The sequence below is a fragment of the Phacochoerus africanus genome, chromosome 6 (genome assembly GCF_016906955.1).
Source record: "Phacochoerus africanus isolate WHEZ1 chromosome 6, ROS_Pafr_v1, whole genome shotgun sequence".
In the NCBI taxonomy this organism is placed as follows: Eukaryota; Metazoa; Chordata; class Mammalia; order Artiodactyla; family Suidae; genus Phacochoerus; species Phacochoerus africanus.
The window spans coordinates 104545478-104563576 of record NC_062549.1 but is presented as its reverse complement, the minus strand read 5'-3'; the positions used below and the strand labels follow the sequence as shown (position 1 = coordinate 104563576).

At 52.4% G+C, this 18099-nt stretch overlaps 1 protein-coding gene across 2 annotated transcripts in view; it reads right to left on the bottom strand.

Annotated features, from left to right (window-relative positions):
* IGSF3 (immunoglobulin superfamily member 3) overlaps positions 1 to 18099 on the bottom strand; it is a 109936-nt gene that overhangs the window by 3479 nt on the left and 88358 nt on the right. For both annotated transcript variants that reach the window (XM_047784917.1, XM_047784916.1), the window contains 3 exons: positions 12134 to 12544; positions 7753 to 8160; positions 1999 to 2481 (listed from right to left, as the gene is read on the bottom strand). In XM_047784917.1, coding sequence (XP_047640873.1) covers positions 1999 to 2481; positions 7753 to 8160; positions 12134 to 12544 — 1302 coding nt within the window. The remainder of the gene's footprint in view (positions 1 to 1998; positions 2482 to 7752; positions 8161 to 12133; positions 12545 to 18099) is intronic.

Genomic DNA, 18099 nt, shown 5'->3' with positions numbered 1-18099 from the left:
CTTGCGGTGCAGCGGGTTAAGGATCTGGCATTGTCCCTGCAGCAGCCTGGGTGGCTGCTGTGGCTCAGGTTCAATCCCTTGCCTGGGAACTTCTACATGCTGCAGGTGCGCCGCCCCTGCCCCCCGCCCCCCAAAAAAACGGTACAAAAGAACACGTCATTGATTGATTGTGAACTCAGCTGCATCTGGTGGGTGAAGACGCTGAGTGCACTTCCGCCCGGACCTCCCTGCCGGCTCTCTTTTCCGTGCCCCTTTGCACTTGGTTCTTCTGCCAATGTGCTTCTTCAGGATAAAACACGTTCTCTACCCACCAGCTCCTGAGAGCAGTTTTACCAGGAATGAGGCTTACTTGATTAATGTTATCAATTAAAATGTCATTATGGACCATCTACAAATGTCTTGCAGTGCATCGGGGGCTGCACAGAATGCAGTGTTAATTATTCCTGGATGCAGAAGAGAGTGAAACCTCTCGCCCCCGGCCCTGCCGAGGACTCCTCTGTGACAGGAGCCTGGGCTCTGGGAGGCTGCGTTTTCTCCGTGAAATAAGGCTGCTGGACGACCTCTGTGTTCTAACGAAGCTTACTGCATTTGGACAGCCACCGTGGGCAGATAAAATGTGGTCTAAATACCCTGCCTTGGACTTTTGGACAGTGGGTTACTCAGTAGATAGTGAGGGGGTCTGAGTATGCTTTTTGGCTTGCCTTTCTACTGCATAGCTGTTGCTCATCAATATTGTGAAGAAAATTTAACACACACCTGCACTTACCAGATTTCCCAAGTACATGACATTGTTGCTAGTCAACCACTTTTGACCACAGAACCTCAAGTTCATGTGGGTCTATCTAATTAACAAGAGGTTATCAGAGGAAAGGAAAAGCTGACAAAACTCAAAATTTTCTGATTTAAAATGTTTTGATTGTAAAGAAACTGACATTTCTAGTCCATTTTTTAATTTCTGCATCATAGGCGAATGCTACTATAACAAACATCATTTTCAGTCTGATAGGTTCTACATTTTGATAGATGGTCAACCGAAAGGGTGCCTTGTTAGAACAAATAATTCAAGTCAGCAAACATCTCCTCCAGCCTGCGTTCCCGAGTCCCTCGGTAGCATGAGGACTCTGAGTTCCAACCATTCTTTTTTTTTTTTTTTGTCTTTTGTTGTTGTTATTGTTGTTGTTGCTATTTCTTGGGCCGCTCCCTCGGCATATGGAGGTTCCCAGGCTAGGGGTTGAATCGGAGCTGTAGCCACTGGCCTACACCAGAGCCACAGCAACGAGGGATCCGAGCCGCGTCTGCGACCTACACCACAGCTCACGGCAACGCCGGATCGTCAACCCACTGAGCAAGGGCAGGGACCGAACCCGCAACCTCATGGTTCCTAGTCAGATTCGTTAACCACTGCGCCACGATGGGAACTCCAGAGTCCCAACCATTCTGTAGCAACAGCGGATGGCTAACAGAGAGCTGCTGGGCTCTCTCAGACGCCCTGTAACATCAGTGCCCTTCTCAGCTGGTCCTCCTAACTAACCATGCAAAATCCACCTAATCCTCCAAGTCAGCCTCCAAACTAAAAACGACCCCGGAACCTGAGACAGAGAAAGAGAGGGGGGCAGGGAGGTAACTCAGCATTCCTTTCAGTTTTTGTTTCCTCGAACGTTGCCAGCTCACTAACGAGCGACTAGGCTGGATGTTCCAATGAGTAACAAAGTCACATCTAACAATAGCCTCGGATAATGAAATCTTACTAAAATAGGGTCTGGTGGAGCAGCCAATCTATTACAGAGATGAGAAGGTGTGTCATCCCTTTAATTCCTATCCCTATTTGTTGCAAGGGCAATCAAGGGTCAGCTACGTGAACTGGCATATGTCAAAATCCTAAATGCACCTAACAGGTCAGAAAACTGCTGATTACTCCGCCATCAAGCTCTGATTCTTTCTTCCAGACAGCTGGACTCAGCAGTGACACCCTCCCCCAGAAGAGTGGAAAAAACTCACTTGTGTCCAGAACACGGATGCCAATGGGGGCTGACTCCTCCTCCGTCAGCCGGTACCACTCCTTCTGAGGGCTGGGCAGCCACTCCTCCACGCGGCAAGAGTAGTTGCCCGTGTCCTGGGGACTTGCCTGCAGCACTGTGAGCCGGTAGAGCAGCGGGGAGAGCCTCTGGAAGCGAAGCCTGCCCTCCCAGGGGCTGCCCTCCGGGCCGAAGACGGCGTCTGGGCCCACACTCAGAAGGGCCGTCCGCTCTGTTGGGTCCTCTTCCTCCTCTCCCTCCTCCTCCTCCTCCTCCTCCTCTTCCTCACCATCTTCCAGGGCAAGGCTGCTCCTTCTCCCTCCAGCTTTAGTCCTCAGGGAGTACCAGGCCACAGCGAACCGGGAATCCTGGCTGGAGCGAGACACGATGCTACAGTCCAGCTGGAAGGCTGCCTTCTCGGACACCGTGGCGTTGGGGACCACTGTGTCCACCTGCAGGGCGGCATCTGGGGGAGATGAGGCTGTTACAATTTCTGCTCAAAACAACCTAAATGTGGAGTTCCCATCATGGTGCAGTGGTTAACAAATCCCACTAGGAACCAAGAGGTTGAGGGTTCGATCACTGGCCTTGCTCAGTGGGTTAAGGATCCAGCATTGCCGTGAGCTGTGGTGTGGGTTGCAGACACGGCTCGGATCCCGCGTTGCTGTGGCTCTGGCGTAGGCTGGTGGCTACAACTCCAGTTAGACCCGTAGCCTGGGAACTTCCATATGCCGCAGGAGCGGCCCAAGAAATGGCAAAAAGACAAAAACAAACAAAAACAACCTAAATGTCCACCACTAGATACATTCTAGTAAGACAGTGACATACAAGGAAGTACTATGCATCTATTGAAAGGAATGAAGGTGCACTGTGTGCAGAGACGTGGAAGGAGATTCAAGAAAAATTGGGAGTTTCCACTGTGGCTCAGAGGGTTAAGGACCTGACGTTGACTCCATGAGGATGTGGCCTCGCTCAGTGGGTTAAGGATCCAGCATTGCTGCAAGCTGCGGTGCAGGTGGCAGATACAGCTTGGATCCATGTTGCTGTGGCTGTGGCGTAGGCTGGCAGCTGCAGCTCTGATTCAACTCCTGGCCTGGGAACCTCCATATGCCACAGGTGCAGCCATAAAAAGAAAAAAAAGAAAGAAAGAAAAGAAAACTTGTTAAAATGCAGAACACTGTGTACTCTATGTATCACGGGGCAGAATAAAATAGAAAAGACACTTAGTCTGACATATGAATCTGTTTATATTTGCATAAAATGCCTATGGAAGAATTCACAAGGAGCTGATAACACGAATGCTTATAGGAATCCAGGGAGGGAGGGACACTTATTCTCAGTGTAACGCGTTGCAGTGCTTGACTAGTGTCCCTCAAATTCATGTCCACTTGGACCTTCTGAATTTCTTAGTTGGAAACCGTGTCTTTGCAGAGGTAACTAGTTGAGATGAGCTCGTCCTGGATTCCGGGCAGACTAAACATAAGATGAGAAGAGGGTACAGAGAGGCACAGGGAGAGAAGGACATGGGAGGTGGAGGCAGAGGCTGCAGGGAAGCAGCTTCAAGGCAGAGAACGCGGGGCCGCAGGATGCTGGCAGAGGAGAGGACCAATTGCTTTCCAGAACCTTTGGGGCAGCATGCCCCTGAAGACACCTGACTTCACACCCGTAGCCTCCCCAACTGCGTGGGAATAAACTTCTGTTGTTGGAAGCTATGAAGCTGGTGCTCATCTGTGACGGCAACGAAATCACCCCTCCAGCCACTTTGGAATTCAAGTCGTGTGCACGGAGATTGTTGCCCAGCCTGCAGGGAACCCAAGGAGGTAAACGTTCCCCAAGGATCGAAGCCAAACAACAGAGAGCAAACCAGAAAGGGCACCCTGAGCACAGACAGTGTCCTCCTGGCTGAAGTGAGAGGCTCAGGTGGACCATGGAGAGATACGTGAGCAGGTGAGTCCTGTCTCACTGACACCCCCAGACGGCTGTACTGGTTCTTTCTCTCGCAGTTTCTGGCTCTCTGGGTAGGTTCTAAATAAGTAATTCACTCGCTACCTCCCAAAACGCCTCCCCCTTGGCTCTGTTTATGAAATGCCCATAAAAGATGCCAATGCAACATCAACAAAAGGAGAGAGACTGAATCAGATTCTACTTGGATGCTGACCAAATAGGAGCATTTTCCAAGTACTGCCCTGGGCTTTCAACGAATTGGCTGAATGTCGCCTGCAGGTGAACACCAAGCCTGAGTCGTCCCAGCTTTTGTAGGGCTCTGCCAAGCCCCTCCATACTTCTGAATCTTGTGGGCACCGCTGGACACAGAGGCTTAGGAACCAGCTAAGGTGGCGGACATGGCGCATCAGCCCAGCTCTCATGGGGGGTTTGGGGAGGTGCTGGAAGGGCTGGAGGGCAGAAAGTGGTAGGATGAAGGGCATGAAATCGGTTCACAGGTGACTCAAACTCCCCAACTCACTGGCTCATCCTTCCAGGGAGAATGGCTGAACCCCCAAAGCCATCAGAGAGCAATGCCGCCAGCGCGAGGCCACGGACCCATCACGGCAAGGTGGTCAGAGACCTGGGGACATTCGGTTCCCCAGAAGGGCCTCTTCGCATCTACTCTCCTGTCTCCTCATCTAAAGCTCACACATTTCCAAGACCCTTTCAAGTGCCTTGTCTATGCTTTTTTTCCCTTTTTTCATTTTTTGGCTGCCCACGGCTTACAGAGGTTCCCAGATCAGGGATCACATCCATGCCACAGCAGTGACAGTGCAAAGTCCTTAACCATTTAGCCACCAGGGAACTCCAGGCTTGTCTGTGTGAATGACTCAATACGAGTTTTTTTTTAATGAAATGAATTTCTACCTTTCCACACCCCCCTCCCCTTAACATATGTCTCTACCAATTTGGGTCTCCGCATCTCCGTCCCCTTCTAGAAGAGGCAGAGCTCTCTCCCCATCAACCTTTAACGCCTTCCTTCCTCTTCCAGGTGTGGGCTAGAAGACAAAGGTTGGTCCCTGCCCCTCCCTGACGTCATGTTGAGGCTCCCAGCCTGGGACCTCGACCAGTGACTCCGGCCTGTGATGCGGACTGTGGTTCTCTCTCTTCCTGAGGCGTGTGAGCCAAACAACGTGCTCAGCTACTCAGCTACCGCCTCACCCAGGGAGCCCCTCAGTCCGTGTACTTCATACAGTGGTCACCCCCGAAGCAATGACAGGCCTCCTTTTTTTTTTTTTTTTGCTTTTTAGGGCCGCACCCACGGCATACGGAAGTTCCCAGACTAGGGGTCCAATCAGAGCTACAGCTGCCGGCCTCCACCACAGCGGCAGCAGCACTGCATCCAAGCCTGTCTGCGACTATACACCACAGCGCACGGCAACGCCGGATCCCCAGCCCACTGAGCGAGGCGAGGGATCGAACCCACATGCTCAGACACTAGTCAGATTCGTTTCTGCTACACCGCAACAGAAACCCCCTGAGAGGCTTTTCCTAACCTACCTCTTCCAGGTCTATTATTTCAAGTCTTCTGTATGTTCAACCTCATCCTCAGAAAAAAAAAAGGCTTTGCGGTACATCCGTATCATGAGTGTTACGCCCCCGGGAAAAACGGTGCTCATGAAATGCTTTCAGTGCCATGGGGAAAGGCTCACAAAGGACAGGTGCGTGGGAAAAGAAATCACACAAGACCGTGAGATGCTGACTTCACTTAGAGGAAGCGACAGAGGGACTAGGAAGACATGTAGGCAGTGAGGTTACAGATAACTTTTCTTTTCAAAACTATACTTTTCTGTTTGCCAAATGCTTTGCTATTGGCACAACCACCGTATATAATGAGGGAAGGAAAGCAGGACAGATGGCTGACCCAGGCTACTCAACTGGCTGAACAGGAGGCGGCCTCAGGGCTGCAGACTTGAGGGCCGTGTTTCCAGCACACACTGGGACGGGGGAGCCCGGGCGATCACCCAGCCTGCTGACGCCTGGGCTCCTCCGGCTTCAGTTCCCTTGTTAGTAAAACCGACCACGCGGGGCTGTTGTGAGAACTATACACAAACCCCCTCCCTGTGGCTGGGGTGCAGCTGGCGGCCTCCTCCCGCGCCCTGGGGGCCTTGGTGTGGGGATCTGCGAAATGGGTGGGAGGAGGAGCAGGAGTGTGTTCAGCTGCCGTATCTACCATCTACCTTTGGGAAAAGACACGCAGCAGCTTCTGGGCGAGGGGCAAAGGGCAGAGCAGCTCAGGGGAAACACGGGGGGCTCCACGTGGAGGGCACTTCCCCTCCGGCTCAGACAAGACATGGAGGAGGGTGACAGTGTCCCTCTCCTGTAACGAAGGCTGTATTCACTCCCTGGGTGTGTTCTGACGTGTGGAGCCAGCACAACCAGGATTCCACCAACCAGGAGCTCCTGTCGTGGCTCCGTGGTTAAGGAATCCGACTAGGAACCATGAGGTTGCGGGGTTGATCCCTGGCCTCGCTCAGTGGGTTAAGGATCTGGCGTTGCCGTGAGCTGTGGTGTAGGTCGCAGACAGAGCTCGGATCCCGCGTTGCTGTGGCTCTGATGTAGGCCAGCGGCTACAGCTCCGATTCAACCCCTAGCCTGGGAACCTCCATATGCCGCGGATGCGGCCTTAAAAAGACAAAAAGAAAAAAAAAAAACCCTTGGATTCCACCAATGGAAGGAGCTGCTCTACTTAGGTGTGGAAACATTACAAAGCTTCCAGCAGTACCAATGCAGAACAGAATGCTTGGAGCCTGGGACAACGGTCACGTGACCCTGGACGCAGGTCATAGTGTGTTTCTTCCTCCGTGTCCTCCCAGGGATCACTGACTTTGGGCTCTGAGAGGGACACATGATGACGTGATGTTTCGGGGGACATGTGCCTCCTGGAACATCTCTGCTTTAATTATGTGCCCAAACATGTAACAATAATTCTACCGTGCAATTACGTGCACTGGGGTACTTTAAACATAGCAACAAAGACAAGAAAAGCACAAGGCCACGCAGAACACTCATTAGGACCAAGAAAACTATTAGGAAGTGAGACCATAAAGACCGCAGCTACTTCGTCTTCCACTTAAAGCATGTGAATCAATTCTTTTCCACTGAAAATCCACAAACTGAGCTTTTTGAACCATGCGGCTACTGTTTCAAGATGTCTGCCACTTGTCGGAACCTGAATGTATTCTTTAAAAAGAAAATATTCTCTGGGATAATTAACTGACAAATGTTAAGAAAGAGAAAACACCTTAAGCCAAAGCCAGATGTGCAATTAGCCACTCACTAGAGGAAAAAAAATTTTCAGACAAGTGTGAACGCAACTGTAAAATGGAAATGCTCATATGTGTAATCGCAAGTCATTAATTAATTCTATTATTTAACTAGTTCATTTCAAAATCAGCTAATTATTATTATTATTATTTTTTTTTTTGCCATTTCTTGGGCCGCTCCGGCGGCATGGAGGTTCCCAGGCTAGGGGTCCAATCGGAGCTGTAGCCACCGGCCTACGCCACAGCCACAACAATGTGGGATCCGAGTTGCGTCTGCAACCTACACCACAGCTCACGGCAACACCGGATCCTTAACCCCCTGAGCAAGGCCAGGGATCAAACCTGCAACCTCAGGTTCCTAGCCGGATTCATTAACCACTGAGCCACGACGGGAACTCCCCCAAATCAGCTAATTTTATGCAGCGTGTAAAACATCACACTTAGAGGGGACCTCCCAAAGGGAGAGTGGAGACCGTAGCCCTCACCTGGTCGCGTGACTCGGACGGCCGTCTGGCCGGCGGTGTCCTCGGCCCGTTTGTACCACGCGCCTCCGGGGCTGGGCAGCCACTCCTCCACGCGGCAGCTGTAGGTCCCGCTGTCCTGCACCGCCACGTTCTGGATGAAGAGCCGGTACACGCCCGGGGAGGGGCTCTCCAAGTGCAGCCGGCCCTTCAGGTTGTTCTTGGCCGCCTGCTCTCCGTAGTGGAAGGTCGCATCGCGGCTCAGGCGGGCCACGGTCTCCCGCTCCGGGTGGTTGGGCTTCCACACGAACCACTCCACCAACAGCTGCGAGGCCGCACTCGTGCGGTTCAGGACCACGCACTCCAGCTGCACCTGCCGCGTCTCCAGGACCGATAGGTTCCCCTGTGCTTGGCTGAGCTTCAGGCGACTGTCTGCAAGGGCACGGAAACAGGGATCGGTGACAAGAACACAAAAGAGCCACCTGCGAGCACCTTTGCCAGGAGTGGTGACAAACAGGGGCCTTCAAAAGCAGGACACAGCACGCTCACTTAGAGGCCTTTCTCAGGCATGCACCCTGAATCTTCCGAGCTCTGGATCATGGGTCTAAGTGCCCGAGTTTCAAGGAGGTCAATGTTATGGTAACAGCTGCCCCCTCGTTTATAACCCTCATTGGCTTAGATGCTCAGGAGTGGACAAGCTTGCCTTGTAGGTGACTCCATGTCCAAGTGACAGCAGACCATGAAGAGTATAGCCAACGGAGGCGGTGGCTGGGAAGCGGCAGGAAAGGGCACAGTGACAGCCCTGCTCCAAGCAAGGGCAAATTGTTACGACTGACCGTATGATGGCTAGAAGATGCTGGGCAGTCAACCTCAAAAGAACTTCAGGGGCAAGCCAGTTTAATATGTTCACCAAATGGCCCGAAGAATTCCCGCTGTGGCGCAGCAGAAACAAACCTGACTAGCATCCAAGAGGATGTGGGTTCGATCCCTGGCCTTGCTCAGTGGGTTGGGGATCCAGCGTTACCATGAGCTGTGGTGTGGTCGAAGAGGCAGCTTGGATCCCAAGCTGCTGTGGCTGTGGTGTAGGCCAGCAGCTGCAGCTCCAATTTGATCCCTCGCCTGGGAACTCCATATGCCAGGGGTGCGGCCCTAAAAAGATTAAAAAAAAGAATTGCAATCCTTACTTTCTCTACCAAAAAACCCACATGGGTTCCCTCTCAAGGTGGGAACAGAAATGACCCTACATCACCAAAGACTGATATTGATGTTGCTTTGAAACCTCAGCCAATCAGATTCTTCTCCAGAGAGTGTCATTAAGGACAGTATGCCTTGAGAGCAAAGTTGAAATTTCATAAAGGGCCATAAAGAGCCTCTCAGGACCAGACGGGTTAAGAGCTCTGAAACTATAAATGCACAGAAGCCCCTCGGAAGCCCATCTCCTGAGTGATGTGGCGGGGGGGGGGGGCGTGCACTTGCACTTTTCCATGTCAATACTGACAGAACTTTTTTTTTCTTGGCTGCACCTGTGCATGTGCAAGTTCCCAGGCCAGGGATCGAACCGGTGCCACAGGGACAACAGCAGTCCTGAACACAATGAGCCACAAGGGAACTCCCAGAATGTTTTACAAGGCACCTTTATTTTGTAATAAAATGTTAAATGAAAAATCAATAGAAATTCCAGAGGCAAGGGGAAGAAAACATACAAACGTAAAAACTCCAACTTTCAGGAGGACTGCGTTGTTTTAATCTGCATCCTGTGAGTTTCCTGTTCGCAGCTAATATTCCCCATAAACAGAGATTTCACGGGTTTGACAAGGATCCTCACAGCCCTGGTGCACTGCCCTAGTTAGCTCTGTAAGTCTGTAATTTCCGACAGGGAAATTCCCTCGACAAATTTAGGCTCCATCAAGAACCTCTGAGTTTCAGTACCAACTAAGAAAGGGAAAACAGAGACAAGGGAAAGGCGGGATGATGACTAAGAGGAAACGCGCGTGGGGGAGGGGCGAACACCGGCGCCCTCCCAGCGGGGAAACCGGTCAGAACTGAGAACAGACAGAAAGAACAGAAACCTGAGAGGACATCTGTGGGCCTGATGGCAAACATCGGTCCTCAAAATCCCCAGGGACTGGCCTGAAGGCAGGACAGAGGTCACTGGAAATACCAACAGGAACCACTTAGAGCAGGGCTTCCTGTTTTGTGCACCAGATAGAATACCCTGAGGAAAGGAGGGGACCAGCCTCGCGGCCTTCTGCAGGGACCAGGCCCTATCTGGACGTCTGCATCTGGTTCCATGTGCTCACAGAGCAAACGTTTACTGAGGCTTCCCGGGAAGAACAGCCTGGTGAAGAGACTAGGACCTTGGAGTTCCCATGGAGGCTCAGGGGGTTCAGAACCTGACACAGTGTCCTTGAGGACGCAGGTTTGATTGCTGGCCTCAATCAGTGCGTTCAAGATCTGGCACTGCCCCATCTAAGATGCAGCATAGGTTGCAGATGCGGCTTGGATACTGTGTTGCCGTGCCTGCGGCATAGGCGTGTAGCTGCAGCTCTGATTCAGCTCCTACCTAGCCCGAGAACCTCCACGTGCTATAGGTGTGGCCGTAAAAAAAATCAACGAATTGGAGTTCCCGTCATGGCGCAGCGGAAACAAATTCGACTAGGAACCATGAGGTTTCAGGTTTGATCCCGGGCCTTGCTCAGTGGGTTAAAGATCTGGTGTTGCCAGGAGCTGTGGTGTAGGTCACAGACATGGCTCGGATCCCACATTGCTGTGGCTGTGGTGTAGGCCGGCAGCTGTAGCTCTGATTGGACCCCTAGCCTGGGAATCTCCATATGCCTCGGGAGTGGCCCAAGAAATGGCAAAAAGACAAAAAAATAAAAAAAAATTAAAAAAACAAAAAGCAAAAAACTAATTAATTAGTTAAGAAAAGAAGGAAACAGGATCTGTGCTCACTCATGAGGCTCCCTGTCTAGTGGATTTTTTGAATATATAGTGAACAAGTAACACATAATAACTGATGATTAATGAATTTCCCTAAGTATAAAATGATCAAGTAGTTACATATGTACTTATTCTATACATATGAATAGGTACAGCAGGTAGTGACACGTGCTAAGAAATGGATGGAGGAAGGGGATACGGGGTGACTGGGGTGCCATTTCAGTTCAAATGAGCTAGGAAGGCCTCTCTGAGGAAGGATGAGGTAGGTGAACATGTAGGGTCCACATGTTCTAGGCTAAGAGAACAGCGAGTACGAAGGCCCTGGGGTGTCAAGGAAACCAACCATTCATTCCTTATTCAACCAACATTTGTTAAGGGTGCCGTGCCAGTGGCTGAAGATACAAAGTTACAGCCCTGCCCTCAAAGTGCTTACAGTAAGTGGAGAAGAAATGCTAACAACTGTCACACTACATGTTTTATATGGAAACCCTGGTGTAGGAGAAATCAGGGAAGGCATCCTGGAGGTGGTGCTGAGTGATGTCTCAGGAATGGGGTGAAGACAGGGAGGAGGAGGAAGGGAGGTGCATTCCAGGAGGAGAGGGCCACACTGGCAAAAGCATAGAGATGGGACTCAGGGTGGCAACCCAGTTCCCCAGAGCCCATCAGGAAGGACAGGGAGTGATGACGACAACCTGTAGGGCAGGTAGCAATGAGGGATGGAGGGGGAGCTTAAGGCCACATTATGAAGTTCAAAGAACTGGAACTTTTCAATAAGGAGAAAAAGAGACTGACTGGGCTCCCTTCACATGCTTGAAAGGACATGATGCAGACCTAATCTTGGGTTGCTCTGGGGCAGATCTAAAACCCGAGAGGGAAATTACAAGGAGAGGGACTTTTCGACAGCCAGGGGGGCCCCAAAGTGGAATAGAGGCCTGCAGAGGCAGTAAGCGCTCCCTCCCTGGAAGTGCTCCAGCAGAGGTCGGAGGCCATCTGTCAGGGCGCAGAACAGACTAAGGGCTGCACACACAGGGTCTGAGAAGGGGCCGGGAGTGATTCGGTGCAGACAGAGAAGACCTTGTCCCTGGGCTGCGGCTGGGTGGTAAGGAAGCAGGATGAGGGAAGCCAGAAAATGCCTTCCAGACAGGAACCCTGGTATGGAGCTGGCACCGGCCTGAGATCCAAAGTTCCAACTGCAAACCTAGAAAGACAGAGGCGGGCCCTGCCAGGGATCCTGCCCTGCCGTATCTTGGAAACCCCAGCAGCCCCTCGGGCCTCCCTGGTGAAGATGCTGTCCATAACATCAAGGTCAAGGAGGCTTCTCTGAGTTTGCCCTCAGCACCAAGACCCACCAGGCAAAGTGGGCGGGCCCCAGGGCTCTAGGGCGCTGCTCTGTGTGCCCAACCCGCATCCAGGGTGCACACTGCAGAGCCCACTGGCCCGAGCTGGCTGCACCCCATGTCCTTACCTGGCTGCTTCACAGTGACTTCCGTGCGCCCCGAAACCTCCTCTGCCAGCTTGTACCAGGCGTAGTTGGGGCTCAGCAGCCACTCCTCCACGTGGCAGTAGTAGCTGCCACTGTCGCTGACCTCGGCTCTCTGGACAGTGAGGCTGAACAGCCCCCCAGACACGTGCCTCTCAAACTGCAGCCTGGCTCGCAGGCCCTCCTCCTCGGCGTAGGTGCCGTACTCAAAGGCGGAGCTGTGCGTGGTTTTGAGGATGAGCTTGCCGTCGGCGTCCGAGGGCTTGTGGACGTACCAGAGCACGGCGAAGTGCGAGTTCTGGCTAGTCTGGGACTTGACAGAGCAGTTCAGCTGGATGGGCCTGTTTTCTACCAGGGTGAGGGTCCTCTTGGATTTGCTCACCTGCAACTTTGTCACTGCCAAGGAAAAGAGGGAGCGTCAGCAGCACTGCCACACACTCCCGGAAATGTGGCCTGTCCCAAGTCCCGCCTCCAGGGTCCCCGCCTGGTTTCGTCCAGCACAGAGCCACTTTCACCCCAAACGTCTGCCTTCCCCTCCTCTCGCCTCCCGGCTCGGTCCTGCCATCTCTCTGTGTCTCCTGCCTGCTCGCCTGGCCATCGCATGGCCACCAAGGGATCGACTATAGCACGAAGTTTACAAAGTTGGCTCTGGAATGGCTCCTGACTGCTTACAGACTCTAAAGGAGAACACTCCTTTTCTGGTACAAAGTCCTTCCAGGATCCAGTCTCACCCAGCTGCTCCCTCAAGTCCATGACTCCCTGTCACATCCCCACCACGCCCCCCAAGCCACTCCTCCCAGCCACTCCTCCCTGAGCGCTGGTCGCTGATATGACATCTCCCAGCGGACGCTCCTCCCCGTCCTCTGGCCTCCGCACCCTCAGCATCCCGCTGGGTCAGATGCCCCTCCCTGTGCTTTCATCAGCATCCCTCCGCATCCTCAGGCTGCTGTCCCTTATGTCTCTCTCCTGGTCTGTGAGCTCCCCGAGAGGAGAGGACAAACATTCTCCATTTAATCCGCAAATATTTAGAGGGTGTCCACTCCAGGCCCCTCATGAGGCGAGGCGCTGGGGGTGCCTTAAGAATAAGACAGTCCTGCCCAGGGATGTTCTCAGCACCACACCCCCAGATCTGGGCTTTGGGGAGCACTCGATCAGTGTTTACTGGGACATGTGAGGGAGGGAGCGAGTGGATGAGGCTGGGCTGGAGAAATGTGGTAGCAGGGGGTTGGAGGATGCCAGGGTGCTCTTCCTGGGGGAGAGGGAGGGAGGAGGCAGAGGAAAATGATGAGCAACTGGACAGAAGAGAGCAATTCCAGCCTCCCCTGCCCCTCCCTTTCCTGCTCCAAGGCCAGAAGGGAGGGCAGGCTCCAGAGGGCCACCCTACCTGCTAATTAATGATCGTGCTCTCCTTCAAGGTGGCAAGAAGCCACAGTCTAATGAACTCGATCTCATGAAGGTAATCTGAGATCGCAGCCACTCCATCATTATTACACTTGGCTCTGCTTCTCCTACCCACCGCCCTCCGCTAACGAAAAAGAAGAGAAAGGAAAAGGTCACAGTTCCAAGTTCCTCTTAGGGTGCTAACAGCAAAAGCATCGTTCCACCCTCACGCCTTTCTTTCCACTTCACTTTCTGAGGACCAAATCACCCACCAACTGAAGAGGAAACCCCGGGCAAGGCAGAGGCCCCGACAGGGAGAGTGAGCTGGGCTTCCCCCACGGAGCATGCCCAGAGGGGAGGCCCGGGCAGGCTGGCCTGGGCCCATCTCCAGCACCCCTGCTGGTCCATCTCTTGATCCAGACCCAGGACTGCGCCCGCTGGCCGTGCCTGGGCCTCCTGTGCCAGCGCTGGCCAGCTGGCTCGCTGAGAGCTTTGTGTGGAAAGACAGCATCAAGGCCGGAGTCCCATGCGTCAAGGCAAGTGAAACTTTTGAAAGCCCCAGACTGTCACCTGGGCACTGGGGTAACACACCAAGGTTCTGAGTACCTACGAGGACTCAACGAGCCAGGTGTGGCAGAATCCAATACCCAACATCGTCACTACGAAAGCAATCTGAGGCCGTGTCCCCTGGTGCTACATCAGGTGACACTCTTCAGAGGAAGATGAAGTTGCATACCTATGGACCTAAGCCATCGAGAACACACGCAGCACCTAGCTCAGAAATCCCCTGGCCTCGGACGCCACCCTTCTGATTTTTTGGTTTTTTTTTTTTTTCTTTTTCTTTTTTTGAGAACAAGCCGTCTCCTGCCTTCTCCCTTCTTGAAACACACAAGGTCCCCCCAGGGCACTGGAATCCAGGGCAGGCTTTACCAGCAAGCACCCACGCTGTGGAAACTGGATTCACCATTAGCTTGCCAGTGGACTTTTCAGATCCGACGCCTCTCATACTTGAAACAACCGGCTCCCTTTTCATTCCTTTCCAACCCAATTCACCGCATGCAAATGATATCTATATCAGAGCAAATGACACCACCTGAATTATCTGGTTCGTGGCCAAAAAAACTGGGTTGTTCAGTGTAGAGTAGAAAGAGCTTTAAAATGTATTATTAATCGGGGCCAGATTATTTTTGCAACTGTTACTAAGGAAACCTCCATTGCTATAGTAACTGCATATGTTAAACTGGGTTCCTAAGACTAAACCTCAACTCAGTCACATGGTCTGAGAACAAGAATCCAAGGAAGAGAAATGTTTCAAAGCATTTCTATTTTTTTTTTCTATTGCCCATGTCAAAATATTGTGAAGTATTGAAAAGCTTGAAACAGAGGCATTTTTAAAATCTGGCGCATGCCTGACAGGTGGGCAAGGGGTCAGTTCCTATTCTAAGCTCTGAATTTCCTCTCGCATCTCAAGGACAAGGAGGACCTTGCCTGAAGCCCAAGAGAGACGGCAGCCCGCACCACTCATTAGGAAGCACTCCCCCGTCCTGCCCAGCACTGCCCTGGGTGGTACGCAGCCTGCCTGCACCGCCCTCCTGTGTGGAGCTGGGTGAGCCTGGCTCCCTTAAGAACTGTAGGTATTTTCATCTATAAAACGAGAACAATCATAGCATTTACCTCAGAGGAGTGTTGTGCAGATGAAAAGCAACGCTCTACAGGATGAGTTTAGTACCAAGCCTGGTACATAACATACGCACAACACATCTTCACTGTTCTCTTTTCTTTTTGGCTTCCGGGCTCAGTCCTGCGTTCAAGGCCCCCACCTTAGGTTGAGAACCGCTGAAACATCAGCGGCAACCTTGCTACTGTAAGTCCTGGCCATGGGCTGGCAGCACTGGTGCTGCCCTGAGAGCTGGTTAGAAATGCAGAGTCTCCAGGGAGTTCCCATCATGGCTCAGTGGAAACGAACCTGACTGTAACCATGAGGACGCAGGTTCGATCCCTGGCCTCACTGAGTGGGTTAAGGATCTGCCTTTGTCATGAGCTGTGGTGTACGCCGCAGGCTTGGCTCAGATCTGGCGTTGCTGTGATGCAGACTGGAAGCTATTGCTCCGATTTGACCCCTAGCCTGGGAACTTCCTTATGCCCAGGGTGTGGCAAAGAAAGACAGACAGACAGACAGACAGAAAGAAAGGAAGGCAGAGCCTGGGGCTGCACCATGACTTCCTGAACAAGATTCTGCTTTTTAACAAGATCCCGAGGTGATTCAAATGCACCTTAAGGCCTGAGAAATCCTGGACTTGGCTGTGTGAGTGAATGGACTTTGGCAATAAACGCAAGGGTGAAAGAAAAGATGCTGAGGACTTGGTTAATACTCAGCGGTTGAGGCAGCAGGAGGAAGAGGCAGGAAGAAGGTGAGAGGCTGCAGGTCAAGCCCCACCTCCCAGCGCCCTACCTGCGAGCACTGACTCCAGAGCAGGCGGCAGCTATCTTCCCAGGCAGTGTGGGGCTCCTAGAGCCGGCTATACCCCATTTGAGGGAAGGGCCCTTTCTTTCTGCATCTGGAGAGTTTCCTTGAGACCTCCGATCAAAACATAGAGACTCATGTGTTTTCCAGGTAGCAGAGGCCACTGAGCTCCAGCCAGGACAGGGTGCAAGGCAGGCAAGCATGGCACATCAGGTGGAGGAGGAAAGGAAGAACCCGCAGCAGAGAAGAGCAGCTGCTTCACCAGCCAACCCACCCGTCCTGCAAGTTCCACTTTGCGTGCGTGCTTCTCACTCAAACACTTCTTCAGCCATAAAAGATTCCCTTAAACCCCGCTGGAGCTCTTATATGCTGCTACCTTAGACTAAAGTTTACTCATTTATTTTTTTAGGGCCACAGGTGCAGCATATGGAAGGTCCCAGGCTAGGGGTCCAATTGGAGCTGCAGCTGCCAGCCTACACCACAGCCACAGCAAGGCCGGATCCTTAACCTACTGAGTGAGGCCAGGGATCGAACCCAAATCTTCATGGATACTAGTCAGGTTCATTACTGCTGAGCCACAACGAGAACTCCTAAAGTTAATTTAAAGGTCTTATCTTTCCTACTAATTTTTAAGCATCTACATGGCAGAAACTATGACCCAAACAGCTGCTAAACAATCAACAGATGATAGAATATGTAATTGATCTTTTCTTGGAGGTACAGAAACATAAAGGAAATTGTGATGCAGAGGAGCAAACATCTCAAAAAATACATGACATTGGAGGCAAGCCCTGAGAAACAAATGAAGAGGGGTTCCCAGGCAGAGGGGAAAGAAAGACACCCCAGAGAGAGGACCCAGGTGGGCAGAAGTGAGACCTCTGATCATGGTATTCAGGGACGAGCACGTGGTCAGGGGTAGGGGATGAAGTGAGAAAGGTAAGCCTCCCCCAGGTTGCAAGGGGCCGGGAGCATAGACTAGATCCACCTTTGCGCCTAGGGCATCGACGCCACCAGGGGTGGGTGGAGGCACTGACTGACGCAGAGGTGGCAGGTAGGGGTGTGTGTGTGTCTGTCTGTCTGTCTGTCTCAGGAGCCCTCGTGTGTGTGTGTCTGTGTGTGTGTCTCTGTCTGTCTGTCTCAGGAGCCCTCGTGTGTGTGTGTGTGTGTGTGTGTGTGTGTGTGTGTCTGTCTCTGTCTGTCTATCTCAGGAGCCCTCGTGTGTGTCTCTGTCTGTCTCAGGAGCCCTCGTGTGTGTGTCTCTGTCTGTCTGTCTGTCTGTCTCAGGAGCCCTCCAGGTGAGTCTGATGCACTAAGTTTGAGAAGCCACAGATGTGGCAGTGAGGCGGCCGCAGGTAATTGTGGAGACAGCAGCTTTTGTGCAGTGGTACAAACAGAAGCCAGAGGGCAGTGCAGGGCCAGGGAGGGCAGGCACAGAAGGGGCGAAGGAAAACTTTATTACAGATCCGTGACAGCAGTCAGTCATGCTAGGAGCACAGGGGGCCAGGGGCTGGACAGCGGAGATTGTTCAAACTGACGGATGCAGGTCAGCCAACACGCAAAAGACAGGGAGAGAGTGAAGGCAGAGCTGTGGGGTGGGGGGAGGTACGGGAGAAGGAGGCAGAGCTTCAGCTGCAGGGAAAAATGTGTGTGTGTCCCATCCATTCTCAGGAAGGAGGGGGCAAAGGCACCTGCCAGTCAGGCAGTCACTACACCTTAACCCTTAGCCCTCTGCCCTTCCCTCCCCGTGCTTATGCCCTGTTTGAGCCTCTAATCATTTCTTTCCCAGTCTTCCTACCTACAGCCTTAGCCCCACCAGGGAAAGTTTCTTAGGCTACAAACAGGAGCTCATGGCTCCCTACACAGCAGTTCTCAGCAGGGCAGCAATGCCCCAGGGACCACCACGGAAAGCTGTGGGCAGGAGGGGAGGGGACGGAGGCCATGGACTAGAACCAGCAATAATGTAAACCCAGCCTGGGACGATGACGTGCCACAGATCTCTGCCTTGTATCCCACGCAACTTTCAAACCACTTTTTTTTTTTTTGGTCTTTTTTTAGGGCCGCACCCAAGGCATATGGAGGTTCCCAGGCTAGGGGTCAAATCGGAGCT